At 39.0% G+C, this 27,446-nt stretch overlaps 1 protein-coding gene across 5 annotated transcripts in view; it reads right to left on the bottom strand.

Moving 5' to 3' along the window:
* Positions 1–3,031: 3,031 nt before the first annotated feature.
* The window catches only part of FAM53A (family with sequence similarity 53 member A), a 73,319-nt gene continuing 48,904 nt past the window's right edge, over positions 3,032–27,446 (bottom strand). For all 5 annotated transcript variants that reach the window (XM_049793102.1, XM_049793123.1, XM_049793096.1 and 2 more), the window contains exon 5: positions 3,032–4,218. In XM_049793102.1, the coding sequence (XP_049649059.1) occupies positions 3,895–4,218 (324 nt within the window). In that variant the 3' untranslated portion in view covers positions 3,032–3,894. The remainder of the gene's footprint in view (positions 4,219–27,446) is intronic.

Here is a 27,446-nt window from a genome sequence, read left to right as displayed (position 1 = left end):
TGACAGATGCTTGCTCTTGACAGACCTCTATTTGTGGAATAGCTACTACCATCTCCCTGCACATCTGTTCAGTGATTCCCTATCCTTGTTTTTTTATATTTGGCCTTAGAAGAAACTATCACTCAGGTGCAATTTAAGCCCAGTTTACCATATGATTTCAAGCTCAGGTCTTTCAGTGCATCTTCACGAGCGCATTTTCCCACGTTTTCAAGGTATCAGTCGTGCCACCCTCCACCACTGTCTAGTCCTAAGCGCAGCATCTCAAGTTGCGTACTTACAGGTGCTGCTGCGGAGCACAGGATTATCTTGAGTCTCACCAAATATAGTCATTTGTGAACCTTAGCCTGAAGCTTGCTTTTCTACCACCAGCAGGACAAACGTGTCAGATCCCTTATCTGAAATAACGCTAACTAGTTGACGTGACTCTGAATTTGGGCAGTTGTTTAACACTATCTAAATTTAGTACCTTTCTGAAAAGGATCTTGTCTTTCCCCACCATCTCCTCCCCGTTGCACTTGTTTCTGCAAGCTGCCAAGACTATTTTGAATTCTAATGCTATCTTATCTTTCACATCTGTCCAGTTTCCTGTTGACTGCAAATTTAACATACATACTACTTTGTTATCCAGGTTGCTAATAAAAATGAAAGAGAAGTGACCTACAGCAACTCCCACAACCCCACGCAAGTCTTCCGTTCTGACACTGGGTGCAAGACAGAAGGAAACCACTCCCAGAGCAGAGCTGCTTACAGCCCAGCTCAGCCCGCTTCCAAATACAATTCAATCTCTGAAACCACGCTTTCCCTTTTTGCAAACCACCTTCTTTATTTGCCCAAAAGCCACTACAGATTTTATCCTATAATCAAGCGCAACAAATGCTCCAAGTTAATAATCTGCGATTTTCTTTTGGAGCGGGACTTCACATCTCGTGGGGACGTCTGCCCCATCTGAAGTTAAGTTTTAACCAATAATTCCTTTTACTTTTGGTTCTCGGGGGGGGGGGGGGGGGGGATTACATTAGCATCTGTAGACAAAGTGCAGAGACTCCTTTCAGCAGACTTCTTCATTTGCCAGTGTTACTGCACAGCTGTCCAACTACTTATTTTCCTGTCATCCACTAATAAGAGCCTGAACTACATAATCACTACTTCCTACTTTCATGAAACTTGTTCTTCAGTATCTAAACCCACTCCTTTCTGTTTGTTTACACAGAAGGGCTATTTAGAGTTTTAACAGCTGGCTAACCAGGAGACCGAGTCCCCTATTACCATAAGCAAATGTATCTGTACCTTCACTTGGGAAATCCCTTCCTGCCCTAAGCATGGGGGTAGGAATGCAGCTTTGTGTTGACTGAAAACAACGCACCTACAGAAGGGAATTGGAGAACGCTGCTTTTGAGGCTAAAGTCAATTCATCGAGATCACAGCCAGACCGTATTTCAGAGCTAGAATAAATAGTACCTGCTCTTCTACTCTTGCCTTTGCTCCATCGCAGTCTTATTAATAGCTTCTGTTCTTGTTTTATGTGTGTTGTTGGTTTTTTTCTTTTTCCTTGACAAAGCATATCTTATCTCCTTTTATTCATGCCTTCTGAGGTATTTTCTTCTTTTATTTCTTCCAGGAGCTTGTCTTCCTTGGGGGAGGAAGAGCCAAATGGATTGCCACCTTAGCTTTCTCATTCCATGCCATTATACTTTTAACTAGAGTGCTTTCAAATAAGTAAATTAACATTTAAGTGATCCCAGTTGTACTATTGGCCTTTGCTACAATTCTGCATTAAAGTTGATTCAATTTTACTTACCTCTATTGCTCAATTAAGAAGAATACACAGAGAAGTGTAGTTCTGCAACTAGTAATTGCAGCCCAGGAGGGAGCTGGGTTGTTCCATTACCCACAATGACTGATCACCACGCCATAGCGCATTTCCCATCTACCCACGAGGGGAACTGGCTGTACCTCACTTGCTACTTCTTGAAATAGCTATTTCTTGAAGAAGTAGCAAGAATAGCGATCCTCTGTTGCATAAGATTATTTCAAAAAGCTCTGTGCATGTGTATGCCACCATCTGCGTGCTCTGTGCTACACCAGAGCAGGTATTTGTGGGGTGAGACGCCCACTCTAAGAGGAGCTTCTGAAGGAACAGAAGTCTTTGCTCCAACAGCAACTCCTTTATTTACTCATCTAGAAAAAGGAGAATGATTTTTGTCAACAGCGAGCAGCTTCACTTTCTCCCACACAATATATATTAGCATATCAAGAAGGCAACAAGTCTTTGCAGTGTTCTTGCACCTTACTACACACATATACCAGTATCAGTATGACACATCATTGCCACTTGTAGTTGTGTATGGAGTAGGAGTCCTAAAAGCAAGAAAAGAGTTTAGAGCTTCTTACTGGCTACCCAAACTTTTAAAATTTTGTATAGATAGTGAGTTATGTAAGCTGGTTCAGTGATTTAAGGCCAATTCTCTTTATCATCAAAGGCTGACCGTAACCACAAGGCTGGAGCCTGTGTCATACTTTGCCACAGACTTTGTCATATGCCTCAAGATATTTATTTCTTATTTTAATCACATTCCATTAGCCGACTTAAAATATGTTGCTGTATTTTGGTTTTATGGCACAAGTTACAGTAGGAGTTGGCTCACTGAACACACTTAACATGACATACTGAAATGCCATAATCTAAGCTTCCCCATTTCTATCCAATTAAAAACCATTTTGAGATTGATTTCCCCCTTGTTCAGGAAAATCCTCATTGTAGCTGAAATAACAAAATAAGTATGTGTTGCAATAGTCTGCAATGAATACAGTATTACATTTGAGATGATTGCAGCGTATGTAATCACTAAGACACTCTTTGGGATGCAGCATGAGTTACTCCCCAGCTCCCCAGACTAACTTGATGTCACTTTCTTTTCAGATGACCAGAAATCTGCCCCCCCTCCACCCAGTTCTGCACATAAGTACCGTATTACAGAATCTGCCATAGACTACACAGTTTCCACTAGTAAAATTCATAAGCAGACACAAGTGCAAAGCAAAATGTCATTTTATTTAATTCAAGGACTATTCTCCTTCTAGTATTGCTGAAGGGATCACCTCCTGGGGAATTGATCATTACAAAGTCCCTGTCTAAAAGTTCAAGTGCTCTTGTTGTACATTCTTTTGAACCACAGAAAACATAATGACCAAGTAGGTGGGCAGCTACTTGCAGTTTTATCCCACCTAAATTAGCATTGCTTCAGGCTAGAAAACAATTCAAGTAGTAAAATAATGGAAAATGTTAACCTTTAAGGTCACTACCATATTTTGATCAAAAAGTCCTGAATGTATGAAAAGAACATTTGTACATGTTATGAAGTTTCTTTTAACCAGACACTGTCAAAGATGGCAGTTAAGTATTTTGGACCAGTTGTCAACCAGATATTTAAGAGTTCTATCTGAAGGTTTATTACCAATTTAATTATGCAATTCACTTTTCACATTAAGCTCTTTAACAAAAGCAACATATACCCGCACCAGAATCACTGTAGACAGATTTAGTTTTATAGAATGCCCTTCTGAAAATTCATTTCAAAATAGAGATGCTTTTTCTCCAGAACTGTAAAAGCCATAAAAATGCAAAATATCTGTTAGGAAATTTTTAATCAAAATTATTCCTTAATGTTCAAAATAACATTTAACCTCCTACTTTTTTTGTTGTCATCCACATATTGATCAATAGACTAAACAGGTAACAATGGTTCACGTTTTTCCCCCACCTGAAACATTTCTTCTAACACAGGCCCAAGATAGGCAATACAGAGATTCAGGGACATGGATTATGCATGGCAAAGGTAATCCTCTATCATTTTAGTTTAGAACAACTCTGATTCTAGCACATAACTTGGAGTCTCAGTTGTTTTCAATCTGCTCTAGGTCCAAGTCCCCACAGTCTAGAGGAAAGATGCCTTCTTCGGTGCTCTCACAATCACTTGTGTCCTCATCGCTTTCACATACTGCAGCTGCTTTCTTATAATCCCTTGTTTTGAAGCTACCTTGGCATGACCCATGATGCCTTACTTCATCCAGCTGTTCTTTCATCGGACTGGAACCAGGGGTGATGATGTTCATAAGATCATTTGAGTCACATGGGGATGACACAATTGTCTTCATTTGTGTGTCATCATCATCATCTTCATAGTCAAGGGAGCAAAGACTTTTGGAATTTTTTAAAGTCTGCAATTAAAAAAAATACACATATATATTAACCATGACTGTACAGGAGGAACAGAATAGATTCCTTAAATTCCTGAATGGATTGAAAGTATGTACTCAAAAGCAGAGTGCCACATGTTTAAAGTAATCCTGGAAACGAGGGGCATGAAGAAAAAGGAGGAAGGGTATTTATTTATTACACAATCTGCTTTTGCACAGATATTTTGCCTATGTAGATTCCCATTTGTGAGAAAAACTACCAGTCTCTTTTTATGCAGAAAGATCCAAAACCCTAGCTTTAGTCAACTAAATGAAGAACTACAGACACTTGGGTTGATCCGTTAGCTTTCTGGCAGGTTCAGAGCATAGCATTTGGTAACATCAGCATTTAGGTCAAACAGCTGCACTGCAGCCTAGTCAACAATTAATTTCTCAAAGTTCCCAAGCGTTGAGACAATGAGCCCTTAAGCGTCACCTCAGCAAGAGTCTGCGAGGCAACTGGCACATTTGGGTAACCTCAAAACAGGAGAAAACCAACCTTCTACTGGAAGCGTCTTGCTCCAGAGTCAGCTTAGTTTGTCTTACATTTGGGTACCATTTGAAACAACAGCTCAGGAATTTGAGCAATTCTGTTCAAATGAAAAGTATATTAAAAACAGAGGGGCACTCACCTTTTAGGCAAAGGGAAAAGAAAATAAAACCTCAGTGAATGTGCTACCTCTGTCCCTCAGATAAAGGAATAAAATGCCTAAGCTCCTCATGTACCTGTAAGGGATCCTTGACTAGAATCCAAAAGCAGCACTTAAGAAAAAACAGAACTATACAGGCAGCAGAACTGAAATTTTACTAAGTGAGAAACTTCTAAATTCTGCCTCATACAAGCACACAGTGAGAAGAGGGTGAAATAGTCAGGGCTCCTCTCAGAGAATAAAGTTGTGCTAGCTTTCAATATCTTACTGGTTAAGTGACTCCAGTCTCTCACACACACAGCGATCGTTTTATTACAAGTAGATCCACAGGGAACAACACCAAACTTTCACACCCATTTTCAGCTTCTTCCCCTAGTCTGTCATTTCTTAACTATTTTATATTTGCTGATACATTCAGATGAAATAGGAACATTGCAACATTCCCAGTATGCTATATTCCAGATGCTTTTCCAGAGCACTGGGTAATCTACTTCACCAATGCACATCAGCAGCCACATGAGCAGCTTACCAATATCTTTGGGTGGTTTTTAAGCAAAACTTCTTCACAAATTCAGAGAAGTCTGAATTAGTCAGCCTTGCCTGTATACAACTGGATGAAGGCGAGTAAGGAAACCTCACTGAGGTGAAGCGATTTGCCCGACCCCTTAGGGTCAATGTTACATATGGAAGATCTTGCAGACGAGCTCACTGCCACTCTGCAAGTTCAAGCAGTTCCTTGGACATCCCTACATCACATCCACACAGAAAGTTTGTTCGAGGGAAAGCTCGGGTAAAGGTAAAAAGCAAAACACTTGAGTTCTGGAGTTCAATCGCAGCACACTGTGCTGAGGATGAACAGCAGTACTGGGATGGGATGGGATGGTGGTTCACCATCGTTGGTAACTCTCCACAGGTTAAGAGGCTGCAGCAGTATTCCCCAAGCCTGCACCACATGCAAACACTTCAGTGCGACTCTTCACTACTGATCAGAGGTTTGTTATGCCTGTATTGCACACAGCTCTTCTCTCGCTCAAACGACTTTCATATCTTCTAATATACATTAGATGATTAGTTAACAAGTCATAGGTTCCAGGCCAGAAGGATCTATGAGGGATAATCTAGTTTGCTTGGATAGTCACAAACAAGACTTCATTTAGGAGTTGATTTATGCAACTGCAAGACCTGCATCCAAAGATCAACTTTCGGTGGAGGGAGAAGACTTGACTATAGCTCTGTCAGGAAGAATTCAAAGTCTTTGTTAGCCATGGTTAAAACACGCATCCAATTTTGTATGCGACTAGCATCAACACAACTGATAACCTTGCATGATCAAGAAGCTTTCTATTTCCAAATTTCACTCCCCTATGAAAACTGTTTTGGTATAAAATCCATTCCTGTTTTCAAAACATTTCTTTATAGCTCACTTACAGCTTTTATTCAAGTACAAACATTTGAGCTCCTTTTTATGACTAAGAGGTGTGAATTTTGCTCATATTTACTTAAAAGCAAAACAGTATATTTTTGAAGTAGAAAGTGTTAAAGAATATTTTAATCCTAATTCTATCTCACTGCTTTGAAAAAGAAGACATTTCCTGTTGTGTATCTCCATATAGGGGACAATATTTTCAGTTCTTTAAATCTTATAGTAGGCAATGGGAAGGAAAGGGAGCAAGTAAAGCTTTGAAAGTTCTGCTTTCAATGTTTTAGAAAGGCATTCCCAAGTCCCCCTTCGAAATTATCTTTTATTCAATTTACTGCTAGAAATTAATCCAACCACACAGCTGTCTTTCTAGAAGGTTTGTGTACATAAATGGAAAATTGCCTGTTAGCTGTGCTGAAACCACTTGAATGGGAACTTTTAGTGGGTTTCAACACAACAGCAAGTGCATTCAACTGGTTCTTTGTTCACTCACTTGTCACAACGCACCGAACTAAAAATAGGTGGATTTATTATCTCACAGCACAATCCCACTTCTTTCACAAAGCAAAAGGTAGAAATTGCAATGCATTCAAGCCCTCTGAACTGCAGCTTTACATGTTACACTGGTACAGTACCACACCTTTCAAGCACAATTGTGCTCAGTGGGGAGCCTGCGAGTACTTGCTCAATGGTCCCCATTTTATAAAGGATGCTGGACTAACAAGACAAAAGAGTCCACAGTTGGCAATGGATAGAACTCAATCAGCTAAAACTATTCTTTTGTGTGATGGGAAAAAAAGAAAAAAAGAAACTCAGAGTTTTAAAAGAAGTGAGGCGATAAAATGTCTGAATATTAAGAAAAAAAACTTTGTACCGAAAACAATGGTGGGGAAGGAAATAAAAGAAATCTCTCTAGACCCTTGCCATACAAAGCAAACAAGAAAGGCCCAGAGTAGCCTGAAAGGAAGCTAATGTCTGTACTCTTTACTAAACCTCCTGTTCAGAAAGCTGTTAATACATCACTTTCCAAATATAAAAAGCAATAAAAAGGTTGTTTTTGTTTTACTAACAAAACTAGAGCATTTGCTACAGTAGTCAAGGGAAAAAAAGTCATTTATGCGCATGAAAACCTAGTATATAATGGGAACAGCGGTTCTCATGCTTCTTCCCCATGCCCCCATCATACACCGAGTCCACCCATTTTCCCCCCTCGGTTTTGAATGGGGCTGGAAGATACAGCTGCTCTGAAGAGGTGCAGCTGCAGCAGCTGGCACAAAGCGAGGAGCAGAGGAAGCCCGAAGCCACCAGAAGCCCCAAGCCCATCCTACCGCTTCTAGGCATCACGGCAGGATGGGCTGCTCCCTGAAGCCATAGGCTTAGGAAGAGAGGGAAATTCATCAGACTAATTACACTAGGTATTTGGCTTGCTTTCTGTCCCATCCTGAAGCTTTTGCCTGCACAACACAAGATATGCTGCTTTAAGAGATACCAACCCAGAGGGTTTCTTGACTGTTAAGATCTCTACCAGGGAGATGAAAGGTGTGGGTGATGGAGCGGTCCTCACGATGAGGAGATCCTGGAATATCAGCAACTAATCCAAGCATAAAACACTGAAGAGGCAGCCCAAGCTTGAAGTAACACGTGGCTTTTCCTCTTGCTTCCCTGTACCTAGCCAGTCCATGGAGATGGGGAAGGAGCAAGTCAGATGGGCTACATTTCCCTTTGAGGGCTTCACAGGTCCTTATTTCACTTCCTGGATTTATGTTTCCTATAGATTGGTCAGACTGGCTCAAAACTAAATGCCTTTACTGTTGGTAACTCATGCCACAGTTAAGTTTCAGATCAGAAGCACCACATACAGCATGATGCGTTCCTATCTCAGGCACCAGCCTACCCCCAAAGAGGTTACAGGTTAGCCGCAGCAATAACAAGTCCAAAGACGGTACAAATTCATTACATTGAAGAGACTTCATTTAATGAAGCTAAGAGGGAGACTTAATGAAGGACTTTAAATTCTAAGAACAAACCGTCACAAAAGACTGGTCCTAAGCAGCTCCTTGAATCATGCTGAAAAGCGTCTCCTGAACATACCATCACCTGACTGGTATCACATCCTACCACAAATAGATGTGAACAGCGGCCCTCCCTCTAAACTGAATTTTCACTTCGTGGATCTAATTACTTGCATTAATATCATTACCTGTGGCAATTCAAGTTGGAATCACGTACAGCTTTTATTGTAAATCATTAGAAGTGTCAGCTGGTTGTATAGATTAAAAAATATCCCATCACAGTCCTAATTATGCATAGTAGAAGATGCAGGCAAGTGAAAAATAGTAAGAAAAACACTGTGTTTACGTAACAAACTATTAACCTTTCTGTGGGGTAAAGCTCTGACTTTTCTGTCTTGAATAGCACTGAGCATTTTGTGAACACTTCAGTGTTCACAGATAACCTTAGCTTTAAGAAGCTTGCAGTTGAGAAGAAATACTGCTTCATCAGTATGAAGTAGTGTTGACAGGAAAAAACCAATATAGCATTCTTCATAATGTTATATGCTTGAGGCTTGCTAATACCCTCTAAAAGTTAAAAACCAAAGTTAACTGGGAAAGAATTTCTCCCTGCTCAAATGAGAAATCAAAGGTGTAGAAATACATTGAGTTTTTAAATTCAAGTGTATACAAAAAATAATTCAGGTCAAAAACATTGCAGATTTTTAAACTATGCATTTGAAATAAAACAAAAGAAAAGTTGTTGGGTTTTAATTGCATTGAGCTACAAACCAAGTAGTTAACAAAAACATTTCTATTTATGTGTTTTGTGGAAACAGAATCAAATCCCTAGAAAATTCCTGACACCTTCATGGGCAAACTCTAATCTCTGATCAAATTCACTTTGGAAACCAAACATGCTGTTCACTTTTTGTTGCTCTGCAGTTACTCCTAGTTTTCCTGGAAATTTGACATGTATTTCTAGATTAAAAAATGCAATGCTTATTTCATCATCTATAACTAGGAAGCAGAAAAAAAATATGGAATACTGGATATGAATGAGAAAGAGAAAACAACCTCTACCATTTTGCCATGGAATTTGACACTTAACTATAATAACCATTCCTTATATCAGAGATAAAATTAGTGCTACAGTTCTTGTAGTCAAATAAGGTAAATCCTATTTGCAAAGCCAAAGACCTAGTTAAAAATCAATACAAGCTGACACACAGCAATATGGCTATGACTTGAAATGAAAGTTGTTCACTACTTTATCTCTGCTGTATCTTCAAAGGTTATTTTAATTTTTTAGATGTAAGTGCCCAGGAAGAGAAGTAAACTGACATCAACTCATTTCACATCAGATGCTAAACAGAATCATGAAGTAACAGGCTTTCATCTTCCACTAGCCAGACTGTTCTAGATTTAAGCATGCAGTTTTCTGGTGTAGTCTACCATGAAAGTTGATCTATTTATTGGCCTAGATTTTTATGCTTATATTCTAAATTGTGCCACAGTATCCTTATAAGTTTTTTTTTATGAGCTGTAAGAACTTGGGGTTTAATTTGGCTTTTTATTTCACGCTATTAGTTGAAAAAAATACTACGGCTTAATGAAATAGAAATATTTCAAATTAAATGCTGAATTTTTCTAATTATTCTCACATATGCAAGAATAAAAGGCTGTTCATCACGTGAGATAACTGACAAAGCACTGGAATAGTTAAAGCCTACAAATGAGAAGAACAAATTGCACGATGACTGGGAGGGAACTGGGGGTCCAGTTCTCTGCCTGATCCCCACTACAGTCCGCACACACTGGTCACCCGTACTGGTGGGGAGATTTTGGGAAGTCATGCACTGCAGTCTCCAGACCTGTACAGCAGCCTACTCATTTTGCGAGGAAATTTTGCAGGACCCAATTAAAATCACTGCTATCACACCAAATTCCAAATAGCCACTTGTGAAGTCACAGGCATGGCAGATCCCAAATACAGCAGGGATTACAACCACCACAGATTAAGTTCAACCTGAACACCTGCTTCCCCCTTGCCCCAAAGTCAGACATAAAAATTATTCATGACAGGCACTTCACATATTAAATTAAATTTCACACTCAAACTAAATATCCTTTCCACATCTTTTCCATGTAATGGTTTGAAAAGATCATCTAAACAACTGAGGAGAAAATCCACAGTCCCCCTCAGAGCTATTAGCTCACCCCCCATATGCTTAGCATGCACATGTGCTCAATTAAGTTCCAACATTAGGTAACATAAGAAACTAAGGCATTTAAGCAGATTAAAGAAAAGTTTGTCAGTCTAAAGGTGTTTCTTTAAACCGAATTTAAGTAGACAAAACACTACTGCCATTTTTTTTATTCATTCCTTGCTAAATTAAATTTTGGTAAGATAAGGGCAGTTTCTTGCAGGAAACTCAGGTGCTGGGGTTTAGCGGTTTCCACAAGTCCAGGACCATTCATCACAGGGGTTAACTTTTTTTGTTTTTAAGAGAAATTGAAAGCTAAGTGGGTTAATGCAGTACTTCATGTAATACAGTCAAGAATATGATTACACATCAATACTAACACAAAGAGGGCAAACATATAAACATATATAGCAATTTTCCCCTTGTATAAAACCCAGGCCAACATTAAGCTGCATTTTTAAAAGTTTACAGTATGGAATTTTAATTAAGATGTCGGCATCTTACATTTTCTAATTCAGTGGATTTGTGAACTGCAACCTTTTACCTTTCTTGTTTAAGTATAAATCATGCAAGCTTTTATTATAAGAATGTGGAATTACATTCTACAAACAGACCTACCTATTTCACCTGCATGTAATTAAGTAGAAAGTTTCAACTATTCTTAGTACCAGTCCAGCAAGCATAAATACTTACAGATGCTATGAATTATTCCATTAACTAAAACAGAAGAGGCTCACACAGTAGATTTAAGTGTTCTGAACTGGCTGACAATCAATATAGCATCAAAGTGGAACATAATGACATTTGCTTTGTTCAGCTGAATAATACAGTACAAGACTTTGGCCAGGGCAAAAGATGATTAAGCCAAACAAGACAACTACTAGATACAGCAGCAGTGTTCGTCTGAAATGCACTGATGCATTAGAACAGAGGTTTCCTCAAAGGGAAGGAAGCACCCCAGAGAAAAGACTCAAAAGGGCACTGAAATAGCCAGAATAGTGGCCAGGAAAATAGGTTCTAGCTCTGTTCTTGCTTAGGCAGCAGCTGCAGTCAGGAGACTCTTGCAGAACCAAAGCAGTTGCTCTGCCTTAAGGGAAACAACTGGTTTTGCATACCTTCATCCAGTTATTTCCCTCCTCCCTGCTTCACCTGTAGCACATCTCTAATATAGATAGTGGATTTATCTACCTTCTGGATTAACTGCAGAGCTGGACAATGTGGAATTGGGCTTCTACTGTGCTTGAGCTGCACAAGCTCAAGAGGCTTCAATCTGGCAAATTCACATCAGCCAACTGCATTAATGAGTGATGGTGTGATGAACAAACAGCTGCACCATTTGTGTTCATGCAAGGATGATGAACACATCTGGTTTTGTAGTAGAAGGGCACAGAGGGAAACAGTGTAAGTACGTGCTCTCTCCCAGCAGAAATGATTCATGTCTTGCCAGAGTTGTTCCATCTTTTCCAATTCAAGAACTCTTACCTTTTCTTTTAGAAAAGAAACATAGGCTCTGGAAACAAGAAACAACTGAAAGGGCATATTACCATCTTCATTAATAACATGAAAAAAGGATTTTATAGAGACTTAGTTTAAATAATGACTAATTACACGTATTTTAGAAAGATGCATCTAGTTTTCTGCATTTTAAACTGGGAGATAAGAAAGCATGCTCACATCATTAACATGAGCTACACACACATCCCTTCACAGACATATACTAACATACTTCAGTTGCTCAAAATGTTGATATCCCTGAACAGTACAAGAAAACTGCTTAACAAGAATATGATTACTTGGCAGTACTGTGTCTCAGTGTTCAGCATTCAGGATCCAAAACCAAAGACCACCCTGGGTAGCCAAAGCCTTCTAATGCATTATTCCTCTGACAGAGGAATTAACAGACTTACATACTACGATCAGCTCCAAAACGTAAACAAAGAAAGTTACCTCCCAACCCAGGAGTTTTACTAGGTTTCTAGATTTCTAACTAGATGCATTCAAAGAAAAAGCTGTAGCTGTGCTTCCACAAACCTCCTAATAATCAGTCACATTTTGAAGTTCACTTTACCATGCCAAACCCTGTTCTCAAGTAACAGGGTTTAAGTTGACTGATTATGCACCAGAGTAACACAGGACAGGATTTGACCCTTGTGGCTTCAAAACATGACCATATTGGCTTCATTTCCTGCCATTTATGTGTCATCTATTTTTATAGAGAACTTCTATTCCTGAGCAGTTTAGCCAAGGTCTTATTCCTTCATGACTTTGCTATGAGCTGCAAACAATTACTTTCACAACTGAATCACATATGCACTGATTTTTTGCAGAGTACACCCAGGTACCAACTTCTCTTAAAATTGTAGCTTTTTTTTTTTATCCTCAGGTCAAATATAAGTTGATACGATGCATCAAATTTATAAGAAATTAGAGACGTAAACTCCAAATACTAATTCTAAGGCTGCCCTCATTAGTTACTGACAGATGTCAGCCTCACCTATATTATTGGGTTATGCTGGCACTCCATCATAACTAGCATTTTAAGGGATTCTATAATTGGGCCATAAAGTTCACTTCTGCCAGGGAGGGGGGGATGGGAGAGAAAGGGAAACACGATCTCAGCTTGGGAACAGTTCTCCCTTCTTCGGACCAATTTTCCACTACAGAAATACTTGTCCAAAACAAAGCCTTAAGATCTTGTTATACAAGTGCACACAGGCACACATGGGTATATACACATGCAGACAAAGTACAAGTGCCGTTACAAATCTTTTGCTCAACTCAATGCAAAACCCACAATTTAACAATAAATTCTTGTAGAAGCATTAATTCAAACTGTAGGTGGACTCTCGCCACTAATTATTTCCAGAGACAAGTTAAGTTGAACACAACACATTTGTTTAGAAAGAACAGAATTAGCACTGTTCACCTTCAATCTCCGATATGTGTACTGAGGTTTTTCTAGCTTCGTATCTGATTTTGGACCATTCTGAACATTTCTGAAACTGTGGCTCAGGAAGTGTTCTTGACATCAAGTAGCAAGCCTGCTATGTATTTTTAATACTGAGTCAACTTGTGTTAAAACTTCTGTTTGATAAATACAATTTGGAGTAGTTTGTTTATTGGTTCAAATACCAAAGCTGACAACACTTCAGCAGTTGATGCTCAATATGTTTTTTAAAAAAGTTAAGTCAGGAAACCACATATGTGGTCCTTTATCCTCCAGCTGCACTGAAAAACAACAATACATGTTTTAAAATACATCATACCAAGTCAGAAGAAAAGCAAAGTATAAGCAACTCCTATGTAAGACAATCAACATTCAAAATCTGAAGCACTGTGGTAACACTAAAACTGAGCTCTACTTCTCACTGTACAGCCAAGTCCACTCTTCCTCTATTTTGTAATAAAAATCAGAGTTTGCATGAAAAAGCTATACATTCAAGTATTACACACACTTTGTTCTAAAGACTGAAATTTGTTTAATACCACAACTTGCAAGCTTCCTAGCATACCATAAAAGCTTTTTAAGTTTTAGTCACATGGTTACTGCCATAATGAAAACTGAAGTCAGGAAACTCAGAATTCTCATTTATGTAAAATTCAATTTCTGGTAATACTTAAGTTTTACTGCAGAAGCATATGTCATCATCAGCATATAAAGAACTGAGTACTTTCAAGTATATGAACAGATCAGCTATTTGATTATCTGCAGCTAACTTTAACACCAAACCGTCACCTCTATGCAGAAAACATCTGCTTATAACTGTACTCCATTAAAAGTTACATCTAACAGCAACTTAAAAGAACCCACACAAACTTCTCTTCAGTTTGTATGTACTTGAAAAAGAGCATATGAACAAGTCAGTATTTCCCATCCTAATGGAAGAACAAATTGATATCACTAATTGATGCAGATAAATTCAAATCATTTCATTTTCACATACTTGAGACATCTGTTTTGCTTTTATCACACCTATGTACCAGTATATACATGCAGCAGGAACTGATCTATGCAATGCAAGACTAACAAAAGACAAAGTGACAGTTAAACTTAAGACTTTCCAAAGTGATTTTAATAAACCTCTCTGTAGAGAAAAACCTCAGGTGAATCAATTTTATTTAGGTCTCTCTCAGAAGATGATGCATCAAGTCAGAAAGTGACTGTCAAAAAGCAAGGGAAGTTTCACAACAGGTAATATTCAGAGCACGGACGACCAAAGCCTAGTTTCAGAACAAGAAAAGAGTCCTCCCAATCTGGTATTTTAAAGATGCACTACTCTATTAACTAGATTACCATGTTATTACAAGAATACCGAGTATTAGGAGAACCCCCTCTCCCAAAATTACCTGAAGTTAAACTCAAAGAGCTATAACTCATTTTCTAACAAGTTTCAAAAAATTAAATTGGGATTTCATTCTTTGCCAAGAGATCTGGAAAAAAGTTCCCATATCAATGATATAACACTACTCAACTCTTCCGCTGCCACCATCTCTTGCAATTTAGAGCAAGGAAAAAACCTAATCCCCTGCCACCTGCCAAAACCCAGATGGTAAAACCTGAGAAAAGTGCTCTCACCTCTCTTTAAACCCTCTGGTGCAGTTTAAGCACATTAACTGTAAGTACCCTATATATAACACTGAACCATAGCTCTTAACTCAATATCGTATTGTATTCCAAACAACATCACCAATAATTTTAGCATAATCCAATTTTATGACAGGCTAAGTAATAATTAAAAAAGAAAATATCCACAGCTGGCTGAAACCTGGCTTGTGAGTTAATAGATGGCCCCTTTTCTCATAATGTCAAACGCAGCTGGTCTGGTACTCATTAGCTCTTTCAACAACGAGTACTTACTTGTACATACAGGAACTTGCCAGAAAGGAAAAAGCAAATCTGCAGCAGATATTAAGCTGCCTCTCCTCTTATTAGCACGCTGCTTACAGAAAAGTACCATAAACATACAAAGCTAGTTTCAGGTATGACAAAGCAACATGGTGCTGGACAGCCCCGAGAAGCTCCAGCTATTTGCAAGACATTTGTTACAGAGCGCCGTTTACAAAAGAGGGGAGAAAACTCTCTATCCTTAATGAGGTTTCTTTTCCTTCACTGTCCTCAAGGCTTATACGCCCTCGCTGTGAGAGCACAGGGAACCTCCAGCACAAGGGCTCACTTCATTACATGCCATTTTGCCTAATTTCACATTGTGACCCACTCTGCTGATGCAAAGAAAGCAAAACGCCAGATGCTCTCTGCGCCTGCTACCTCAGTAGCGTTTCATTCGCTAGTCCAAAAAACTTCCAGGCATCCATTCAAAACCAGCACCCCCAGCCTGGTCCGTCCTGTCACAGGACAAAGTGCTGGCTTGTCTTCAGCTCACTTTTGATGCTCGCCTATCATCTCCCAGCCCAGCCTACGCCTATCTCCTTTCCTTCTTCCCAAGCCTGCTGGAATTTGAACTTTAAATGGACGCCCTCCATGGCAACAATAGATAAAAAAGGAGCCTTTGATTGTTCATGCATTGCAGAAAAGAAAGGAGGAGATTCATCCTGGCTGCGACCTAGCAGGAACTCATCAAGCACAGCTCCCCTTCCATTGCGACGGGATGCCTTAGCCTGTAGCTACTCATTCAAGCTCCCCGCATCTATGTTTCCTATACAAAGAGGATGAATTCTTCAGGTTTCCCCTGTTAAGGACTTAAATGTTGATCCTATGAATGAAGGGCAACACCAAGCTTGAAAAGCTGCCAAAAGGTTCTGTAATACTCAGCACTTTGGAGTTCATTCAATACTTATTGATATCTAGCAGGATTTATAGCTGCATTATTTATAAGGAAAAAAATCAGAGCCATATTTAGACCTTGGTAATAAACTATTTTTAGCACCATCTGTTTTTCTAGTTTGTTCCCCAGCTTAGGCAAGAGCATACTTTTACCCAGTTCCCTCTTCCTTGCCCATTTGAAAGAATTCACAGACCCCAAACCAAAGAACAAGTAAGGATCACGCTGAGTATTTATTGTGCAGCAGTCCTCCTAATCATGTTTTGGAAATCAAAATTGCTGACTAAGGACAGTCTTGGGCTGATGAAACAGTATATGTTGTCTTCGGTTACAAAACTGCGCAGATTTTTTTAACGCAAGGGGCAACATGTTTCACACAAAGAAGTTTACTATCTGGAAACAAACAACTGATCATTAACTGCATTAAGCCATCTGAAAAGTGTTCACACTCCTGGGAGTGCTTTTCTGGGCAAGAGTTGCCAAGTTTCACCCTCATTAAACGCACAGATATTTCGTCACAAGTACATTCTGCCAGGCCAGGCTGCTGTTAGAGGGGGAGACGCAAATCATAAGCAGCTGCTGCAAGCACCTTGCCTCTACAAGATGAGGTGTTTCAAGCTGCAGCTGCCACCCAGTCGAAACCCCCCCCAAACCTCAAATTACCTCTTCAAGCTTACATTTACATTCTGCTTTTAGTATGGGACACGACACTGGTGGCCTCTGCAGCATGACAAGAGGGACAGAGAGAAGGGGTTGCCGGTTCCTTGAATTCCAAGGAAAGCAAGGCTTTGGGTACTTGAATACTGATTAAGTTGTCAGAAATGCACTTGATAGCGGTAATATATTCATCTTATCCTCCTGACTCACAAAAGTTTCCTTTTTACCCCATACAGTAGCACAAATATTTGAAAGCTTTACTGTTAACTGTGTCAGATTAAGAATTTTTGCTTTGGAGAAAGGCAGAAAACTCCTAAAATATGAACTCATGGAGTTCTTACTCTTTGCAAAGGGCAGCAGTAGTAGGGGTTGCAAGCTGGTTTACTAGGGCTTGCAGCAAAGTCAAGCATTCCTGGGAAGCAGAAGACAAAGCAAAAAACCAAGAAGAAATCCCAGCTTGTAGCACATGGGTCAAAATTAAATTCTACAAATGCACAACAGACAAACATAGAGCCATTATAATGGATTCCAACAAAGAGTCCTGAGAACTTTGAAACTTTCAAGCAATCAATATTATTGATTAATATAACACCCATTTGGCACTGGCATTATCTGACAATAACTTCAGAGTGTGAAGGAAATATAACATTACAGTACTGTCCAACTAGCAGCCCTTGGGACGCTTTTTTCAGTGGAGAAAACAGGGCGCAACACTTAACAGCAAGTACAATAAACTGTCAGGTAGATGGAAGGGCTCCTTAGCAGTGTGATACAGGGTCAGGCCATTCCCAGGATCACAGCCAGGATGCTGAAGTCTGCTCCTGGTGAGATGCATCTCCATACGCCCCAGCAGCAACTGCTGTGCCCCATCTGCCAGACAAACCTCAGTGGCTGCTACCAACTGATGTGCTGAGTGGTCTGTCCCTCTCAAGGGGAAAAAGCTCCAAATCCATGCTACTTTGACGGGACACGTTTCAAAGAGCAGTCTGCTTCAACGGAGAGGATTTCAATAAAAACCACTCAAAGGAGAGAATCAAAGTCTGCAGTACTTTCAGCGGCCATATAAAGCACATGGACAAAAGCCAACATATACAGTAACTGTCACAGTAAATTGAAGAGCTATTGCCAAGTATGTTTAAGAGTAAAAAAAACTAAGCTTGCAACTTGTAGTTCAATTCCCTGAGGCTGTTGCATAACCTGCAAATACATTACAACATGAGAACACATTAATACTGGTGATTAAGCAGGAATGTAATCGGAGGATCTGGAAGTCTTCAAAATGCAGCTTGTTGCAAGCATTGTACCAAAGCATCTAAGTGATGTGGGCAAGGATGCTCACTTGTTTGCACTCAGCATCAGTCTTACATATAACCATGCACTTTTACACAGATTTGGAAGGTGTAACCTACCTTATTCCTTTTACAAAGTTTACACCTTATTAGCTAGCATATAAGCATTTTTAGCGTGAATATGCCTTAAGACAGGACTACAGGAACACATGAATTACAGGGTCTCAAAAAGCAATTGGAGAAGATGATGGCAAAAAGAGCCAAGACAAGCCTTGTTAGGATCTGCCCACCCACCCTTCTCTTACACACCAGATGGCCATGGAAAGACAACAGTTATCTGTCCTTAAAAATCAGTGATCACAAAGGACGGACTTTGTGATTAACTCTCAAGTTCACACCCATTTGCGAGATGGCTAGGTGCCAGTGAAGGGAACTGTGGCAAGTCAGAAGAGTCTGTCCAAACTCCATTTATATCCTAACCCATACAGTGATCTCTCCCTTCCATCCCAGTGCCTGGAAGGGGTCTGAGCAATTGTGATCCACAACTTCAACAGTGAAACCCTTTCTCAGTCAATATTCTTACACAGCAAGCCTATGTTAGTGATCTACATCTGGTTCTAGCTCTATCAAAACATATATTGGCAAAAATCAGAAGCCATTAGGAGATTTGCAATTTATCCTAGTTAACTAATAATCTATAAGTGAAGTCTGAGTTTACCTTCAACCCCTGATTTTAAAAATAATGCTCCAAAAGCATCAAGGTAGTTTTAACTAAGAATGTGACTTAGAGTCATACAACAGAAGTACTTTTTAACCTCAATAAGCTTGTTACCGCTACTTAGCATTTTGAACAGTATTACTTCTGTCCACACGATGATCACTATCCAGCAACATGCTACCATGTCAAGGTATCCAAAAGCAGAGCACAGGAGAAAAGGTACAGAAAAGCCTTTTTATTTATTTAGATGATTATTTTTTTAAAAAATATATATGTGCTCTTTAAATAGCCACAAACAAATCACTGTGGAAGCTAGTTAGAATAAACATACCAATACTAGCCTGCAAGGTCACTTACATTAACGTATTCAGTGTTAACTCCTCCTAATTTGGAGTGGTATATCACCTTTGATAAAATGCTTCTGCTAGGAATACGACATCAACACAAACTTCCTTGACCATTTCCAATAGTTCACCATTTTTTACAATTGCTGTATTTTCACAAGATCACGCTGGCTTGTGTCCACTGCAAATGTTTGGAGGCCATTTGAACAAGTTTGTACTATACTTTACTCTAGCTAAAGGTGGGATTCAAAGTCTTTACCTAAGATTTAGGAAGCGGATGCATACTTCGGGTATTGCAAGTTTGCATTTACATAAGGATTCCTCCTACACCCTTTAAACAGTCAAGACACTCTTACTACATCTAGATGTACCATAAAGTTTAACCAAAGTGGTTTTGAATCAGACTGTATCACTGTAAGACACAACACAAACATTACACTTGACATCCAGGTACCCTTTTGGCTTGAGTTCATTTATCTTAAACCAACTGAATTTTCTGCTGTCTTCCAGGGAGAGGACACCTCCTGCAGAGCTCAAACACCACAATGAAAAGGCACACTAACCAGAACTTGGAACAGCTTCTTTCAGGGATAAGATAGCAACCAAAGAGTTTGGATCTCAGTGAAGAATTTAATCCTCAAAAGATGGGGATCAATTAAGTCCTTTCCAATATACTCAAGCCACTTAAGATCATTAATCACTACTTCACTACCTAGGGTCTATGCTTTCTGCTGTTAAAGTAGCTTTGGCTCAATAACAGAGAGGACAAAATTCTTACTACTTTACATAGTTATTTTAACTCCCCAGGAGGTGTGTCCTCTCCCTACAAGAGGTGACAGCAGAAGGAATTCAGTTATTTTAGATTATGAATAGCAGAAGATAGTATTTTTCAGAGCGTATGTATTTTTTAGTTATAAATTTGAGGTGAGTCTAGAAGTTAAACACGTGTCACTGCAAAGTTAAGTATTTCTGTGTCATATTAAAACCCATTAATACATTCCTACTCACCTGACTTAGTACACAAGTACAACATACTTTAACAAGCTTAAGAGCCATTTACCAACCCAACTGCACACTTGCATGCCCTGAAAACACACCTTCCTGTGCCAACTACATGAGCTTTACAAAATTAAAGCAGCAAGGTTTTTGCTCTGGGACATGCAATATTAACAAGCCTTGGAAATTCAACCTAAAATGATTTCTGGTTCTATAGTAACACCCATGTAAGTTACAAGGGTAACTTGTAACATTTGTAAATGCTTAACACAATGACCACTATGCATCGAGCACTTACAGCAGTATACAACCACTTTGAAATCTTGAAGTTCATATTTTGATTCAGGTAAGTGTCCTTAAAACAAGTACAGTGCATAACAGTCTCAAAAAAAAAATGCGCTTAGGCAAGCTATTAAGCAAAAGTAAACTAATTAAAAGCTGAAAGGAGGGAAGGGGAAAAACTACATACTAAGTTTACATTTTAAAGATTTAGAAGACATTAGGAGTCTCACCCTCTGGATCAAATTTATTATTGTGCACTAATGAAGAATTTCCAGTGAGGCTCTATGTTGACTATGCTTCAAGCACATCTGATTTGCTGCTACTCTAAGCACACACTATAGCAGTTAGAAGTAACCTTGAAACTCTACAAAATAGGATGACAGTTAAGCCACAAGGCACCTGTCACAGGCGCTTTAAGATCTTATTTAAGATCTTTCATACTATTTGTACATCGTAACACTATTTCATATCACTTAATTATTTTTAACTACCGTTTCAATCCAATACCCTTATAATGTACATCTTTATAAAAGGACAAGTTTTAACACACTAGCTGAAATTGAGTTGCCCAGCATTAGCTGAAGTTCAGAAAAATTTTACTCCTGCTAAATAATTTACGCCACAGTATGCTTGTTTGAATACAGAGATCGCAATGTTCTCCTGTTTCTTACCGTTAACATGCTTTAGTCTAGAAGACAGCCAAAGTGCATACTGATCAACCTAAAACAGAACTGAAAGCTGAGATAGTTAAAATATAACTAAGCAAAGAAAAAAGGCAGCTTCATACAGTATGAACAACCTAGCCTGACGAATACCTGGAATCTGCAAAACCCTTTCCCAGAAGGGTAGTACCTTTGCAAGGCTTGAATTGCTCAATCCCTGGTCTTAAAGGCTCTGTTAAATTCTCTGTTCATAAAATGTGTATTTGGTGGCCCAAGCAATCCCATATGGAATTTTTGAGCTGTGACAAACTAGTCTACCTCTTACATGAGAAAGGGGGCCAGGTAAGCTACGTGCCTTCTAATTTTACTATTCTGGCTATGCGGAGGCAAGGCAGTTTCTTCAGCAGGTCGGAAGCTAGAAACAAATATTAGAAAGTGCGGCACTGGAAGGTCCTGCTACACATATCCTTCCTGGCTAAGGACAAGGTGGAAGAAGACACTCATACCCATGACCCACAGCAGATACCGGTGACTTCAATGAAGTGCTAGAGCATCCAGAAGAGGGGACACTCTGAGCCAGGCCCCAGTACTGATGTAGACGCGAGTATCTACCAAAGTATGAGATCTACCATTCCTCCTTCCCATGCTGACATGCAGGGCATGTTATTTTCCTGCTGCACTGAATCCTGTGCGAAAAGCATCATGTCCTTTTGGAAATGAAGAAATAAAAGCTAATCTTCTTTAATGATATAGGCACGTTACACAAAAAAGCAGTTATACACAAAAAAGTTCTGCATGTAAAATTTCAACACAGATATTTCTGATCAAGGCGAGCTATGTAATGATACTTGGTGTGCTGGGGCACTGCAAATACTGAAAGAAGTTAACGATTTTCAACAGGCCTCCAAAATGTGACTCAGTATTTTAACCCACTGCATCAACCATGGGACCCACCTTTGTGCTAGAGATACTTCACATTCAAACATTCTACTGATGTGAGCAAGAGGCCCCTTTTTTGCACCCACCTGAGATACTACGACATGCTCCTTCTCCATTTTTGGAGGAAAATGGACATTACTAAGGGTTTACATCTACATAGGAAGAACTGGAAAAAGGCACTAAGGAAGAGTGTCTGTATTCAGCTATTCTACGATAGCCGTTGTCCTTCAAAACTCACGCCCTTCCTCACTTGATAACTGTGCTACATAGGTAAGCCTCAACTCATTCGTATATACTTGGAGCCTTGCTACAACTTGTCCACTTAAAATAATGAGTTGTCAAACTGATGGTATGATTAGGGAAAAACCCATATTTTTAAAGACCAAGTTTCCTTTGGTGATACTGCAAAATAATTTGTGTGGAAGAATGTTAGTGCTGTTTCCAAATTAAAACCAGAGGGTGTTTCCTTACTACAGGAGAAAGATATTTGACACTCTCAAGATACCTTTTGTCAAATTGTCCAGTATACCTTGCATTAATTAAGCACAACTCGATTAAACACAAGTTCAGTTCAGATGAGTTCACTGGCTTTCATGCAGCTGGAAACAATGGTCCTAGGTCAGAGGAAGACAAATTTCTTCAAGAAGCTGCAAAAATGTGAAATAAATTGATCCTCTCTCCTTCTGCAGTTTCTGAAGTATTTTGCATTTCTACTTCCCCTATCATCCTTCTTTAGAATGCCCAAAAGAAAGGATTTTGTATCAAAAAAATAAAATGAACTGGCAAGAAGATTAGCTTTAAAATGGTTTAGTTGCATTTAACAAAATATTCACTGAAAGTATGTTTTAGCTTAGATCAGTTTACCAGTTTTTACATATAATTTGAGCACTTTAGTACTTAGACATTTGATTGAAATTTACAAGCTTGCCACATTATTAATGAAGTTATCAGCACACAGAACCCTGGTTTTGGCTGCTTAGTTTGCAGCTGGAGCAAGCAGAAACAGTTCTATCTTAAGAACTGAAGAGGTCTTTGCTGTTTTCTCAAAGCTATGTGAAGGCAGTTAAAAAACTGGAATTACTACTAAGGAAGAGTCCAGATTGATGGAGCAGTCATTTCAAAGAGCACTGAATGAGCTAAGTTAATTTTTTTTTTATTACTGTAAGTTCAACGTTCCTAAAAAAAGACTGTTAGGTGGATGAAGTGTGTCATCCCAGTATTGCAACTTAAAAAACTAATAGAAAGCTACCTAGGCTTATGTTTCATACATGGTGCTGCACTCATGACTCCAAAAAGCTTGGGCTAAGATAAGCTCTTCACATTTTTTCAGTTTTACCGTTAAAAGTTAAGTACCAGTTTAGTCATTACAGGTTTATCAAAAATACGCTGTCAGCAAGATGCATCTTTTGACCTCGCAAAATTAAGCTTAATGCAGAAAGACGTATCTACTACTTATCCTGTTGATGACTTGCACTAGAAATTGTATTTCATCTCAGACTACCTTCTACCGCACTTCAGAATTAAGAACTCCTGTTCAGGAGCTGCACTTTGTTCTCCATCACTTCATTATTACAACAGACCTAATCTCCAAGGTACCATCTTATTTGCTAGTTAATGCAAATATTTACTTGAACTATTTAATTGCATATTTAAACTAGACAGGTGATGCCTGATCAAAGTATTTTCCTGAAAGTCAGATACACAACGTAGCAGATGTGTTCACATGGCTAAGCAACCTCAAAATCTATGGTGTGATCTTCAGTACTGGGAACAGTGCAGAGAAACAATAACCATGACAACAGCTAGTCACCTAGAAAAAAGCTGCAACACCTCCTCATACCAACACAACACAAGTCCTAACTTCATCCTGTGTTGCCCAAATGCAAGCAGTATTCTTCACCCCAAACCGATACTTTTCATCTTGAACTCTGAAGACCAAATCTGAAACCAGCTCCTTCTGCTACACATACATAAAAAGGAATCAGATTAAATTATTATTCAACAACTAAGAAAACCAAAGACTCCTGAACTAAAGAAAAGCATGTTAAAATAACTCATTTTTTGGTCTCTGCTTGCACACGAAAGGTAGACAACACCAAACACCTAGACAGAAAGAAACTAGCAAGTTCTGAAAGAACTTTAGTTTCATTTACTCCATTTTCTTTTATACAGACTTGACTGCAAATGACCATACTGACTTCCACCATAAAGAATTTCAATTTAACAAAAATTAATCAATCCTTTGCATCAAAATGCACATAAAAACATCAATCATCTGACCACTTGATTACTGGGAAATCCCCACAAGAATTCCAGAAACACTCAATATCCTAACCAATGGACTGCACACTAGCATTGGGCATCCGTCCTGCTGCATACTCCCTTCTACCACACCAAGAAAGCCCCCAATCTTTAGAGGCCTTCTTGATACTGTATACTCCTCAATAATTCTTCTAAAATACTGAAGATTCCCCCTCGCTTTTTGCAAACTTAAACCATTCTCATTTTAAAACAGAAATTGCCCTCCACACACACACACAAATCTTCACCCTTGTAATTTTAGCAACAAAAACTCATTTCATATCAGGACTGCAGCTGCATTTCTTGTAAGCCAATTTTATTCTTTCACCAAAAATCCACAGCAGTCATTTATACTAAAGTAGTCTTACAGATACAAGTTTGAAGCAAGTTATTTTCTCTTATATGTTTATATACCACACTGAATTTGAAAAGCCTTTCTGAACATCAAAAACCCCACAAAAGATGAGTTTTCTGCACTAATCCAGCTAAAATCTAGGACCTCCTTATTTTCCTTCTGTGTGTACTGATCTCACAGGAAGTTGCTTGGGTGGAGACTTGAAAAAGTTTTAAAAAGCCTCTGAACTGTATCTGAATTACTAGTACTAGTTCAGTTTCCTTGCACATGCCCATTTCTGCTGTCCAAAGAAACAGACCTAAACCAGAATACGGTTCCAGAGAAAAACCTCAGGCCTGGCACATCTTCAGCCTCTGAAAGCTGAAGAGATCACACACCCTGCTCAGCACTGCAATTAATTGCAACTCTTAACATATTCTGCTCACCCTTGTTGACTTAGTCAAAGCAGACTGAAACACTTTTCCATAGCAAGATAGGCAAGGCAGCTAAACAACCAGACTCCAGTCCAAGGGGGCCCATAACAACGGCATGACACAACTAGTCTTGAAAGTTACGCCTTATCCCAAAAGGAAAAGGGTTAGTTCTTCAAAACCACACTATGACATACCGCTTGGCATAAAACATCAAGATATAGTCTGTATTAAAAGCCCCAATAGCAAACTTGAGCTGCCTACAAAAAAATAAACTAAGAACTGAACCTCAATTGCTTACTCTACAAAAGTATGTAGAAAAACAAGTCCAGAGGAGAATAATTGTGTCTTAAATATCCTCCTCAACATCTAACCAGTGGTCATCACGATCAGATAGTTTTATAAGAACTATAGCTCTTCAAGTTTTATGTACTTAACAGAACTAGCATGTGTGGCAAACGAACCTGCTCTCAACTCTTATGCTATCTACCTCAATAACCGGCTAAAACATCATAGATTAGTTTTGCCAGACATAGTGCAGCAATACCAAGAACCTCATATAGAAGTGAGACCCAATCAACATACAAAACAACTGCACAAAGATGGAGGTGGCCACCTATAGATGATGCATCTGAAGACTGGTTAAAGCGGGGGGGGGAATGCCCCCAAAGAGTACGTTATACTAACGCACTTCACTGGTTAAAGTTGAGTGGCAGCAGCCACATAAGGGAAGGCTGGAATATTCAAGAACTTGATTGAAATGATATCAAGGGGACATTTATAGAAAAGCACAAGGTCACACTATCAAACTGCATCATGAGGAATTCATCACTTGGAAGGGTCAGAGCAGGACAAGAAAAACAAGCAACTGCAGTCACCAACACAATACAGCCGTAAAAGGAGACAGAATAAAGCAAAAGCAGACCCAAAGCAGAAAAACTTGTAGTGTTTCAAAAAAGGAGTCGAAGGTAGGAAACATTCACAGAAAGGCTACTTCCCAAGAGTCTGGTTTATTTGGCATGGGGAAAGGACAATCAGCAATAACTGTTCTCTAAGTGTACATACTGTAGAGGGATCAAGTGGAAAGGAAGAGCTAAAGAACCAGCTCCAAAGAACACACATAAGGACAAGTGATATAATCAGCCATGAATAAGTTTAAGGGATCACTCTCACAAGCTTAGTCTTCGCACCAGGTTTTTTTAATAGAAGCCAACCATGTTGGGAATGAACTATAAAATCCAGTTTCAGTTTAAACCCATGTTAGTTGGTGCTTACATGCTAATCAAAGAACAACAAAACAGATCAACTTCTGCTTTAGTCACTTGCCTTTTGCAGTAAGTTGAAGCCTATGAACCTGTGTAATTTCTTTCAACAACAGAGATAAGCTTGACTATACATGACAACTATTACTTTTTGAAGATTATGATGTTTCTATAGTATTTAAGCCTAACCAAGAAGGTTGCGGAAGAGAAACTAAAACTAGTAGGGTGGGGAGTGTTACACAAGAACGAGCTTATCATAAATATGAGAATATGTTTAAATAGATGACAAAAAATACTTTGAACACAAGTTGGTCAGTGAAGGATGAAAGCAGCCTAGTACAAAATAGAGTATTGAGAGCTGTATCTTAAATACAGTAAAGTAACAAGGAACTAACATTTAAACAGCCTTTGTGACAGACTAGCACTCCTAGGCAAGATTTCTTTTCAGAAAAAATATGAATGGAAACATTTATAAAAGGAACCTGCCCCAAGTTCTCTTCAACTGTATGGAGTACAGCAAGAAGAGAAAACTAATAAGTGAAATAACTAGGAACTAGTGCATTTAGTTGACCAACGAGCTTCCTGAAGGCAACAAAATGCACATTAAAACCAGAAAATACAAGGGGAGAAAAGGCATCAGTGACAGTCATTCATGCATACTCAACTCTGAGAAACAGTCCAGAATATCTTGCTTATTGGTTTTCAGGCTTCGAAAATCTAAGTTTAAACTGGAGAAGTTAAAAAACCCCAAACAAACCCAGATGCTCTAATTTAATTTAAAAAAAACACAACAAAAAACCCAAAGCAAACCACCCAACCCACAACTTTTAAACAAATTAGTGATACTCAAGCCCTTTATCTTACTTGTTAGGGAAAGGAGTATCATCCTATGCCTTACACTACGAACAGAAGGCTTTTTCAGATGGAGAAAAAAAAGTAGGTATGAA

This window comes from Accipiter gentilis, chromosome 3 (assembly GCF_929443795.1).
Source record: "Accipiter gentilis chromosome 3, bAccGen1.1, whole genome shotgun sequence".
Classification (NCBI taxonomy): domain Eukaryota; kingdom Metazoa; phylum Chordata; class Aves; order Accipitriformes; family Accipitridae; genus Astur; species Astur gentilis.
Note: the sequence above shows the minus strand (reverse complement) of the source record. Positions and strands in the feature narration are given on the sequence as shown.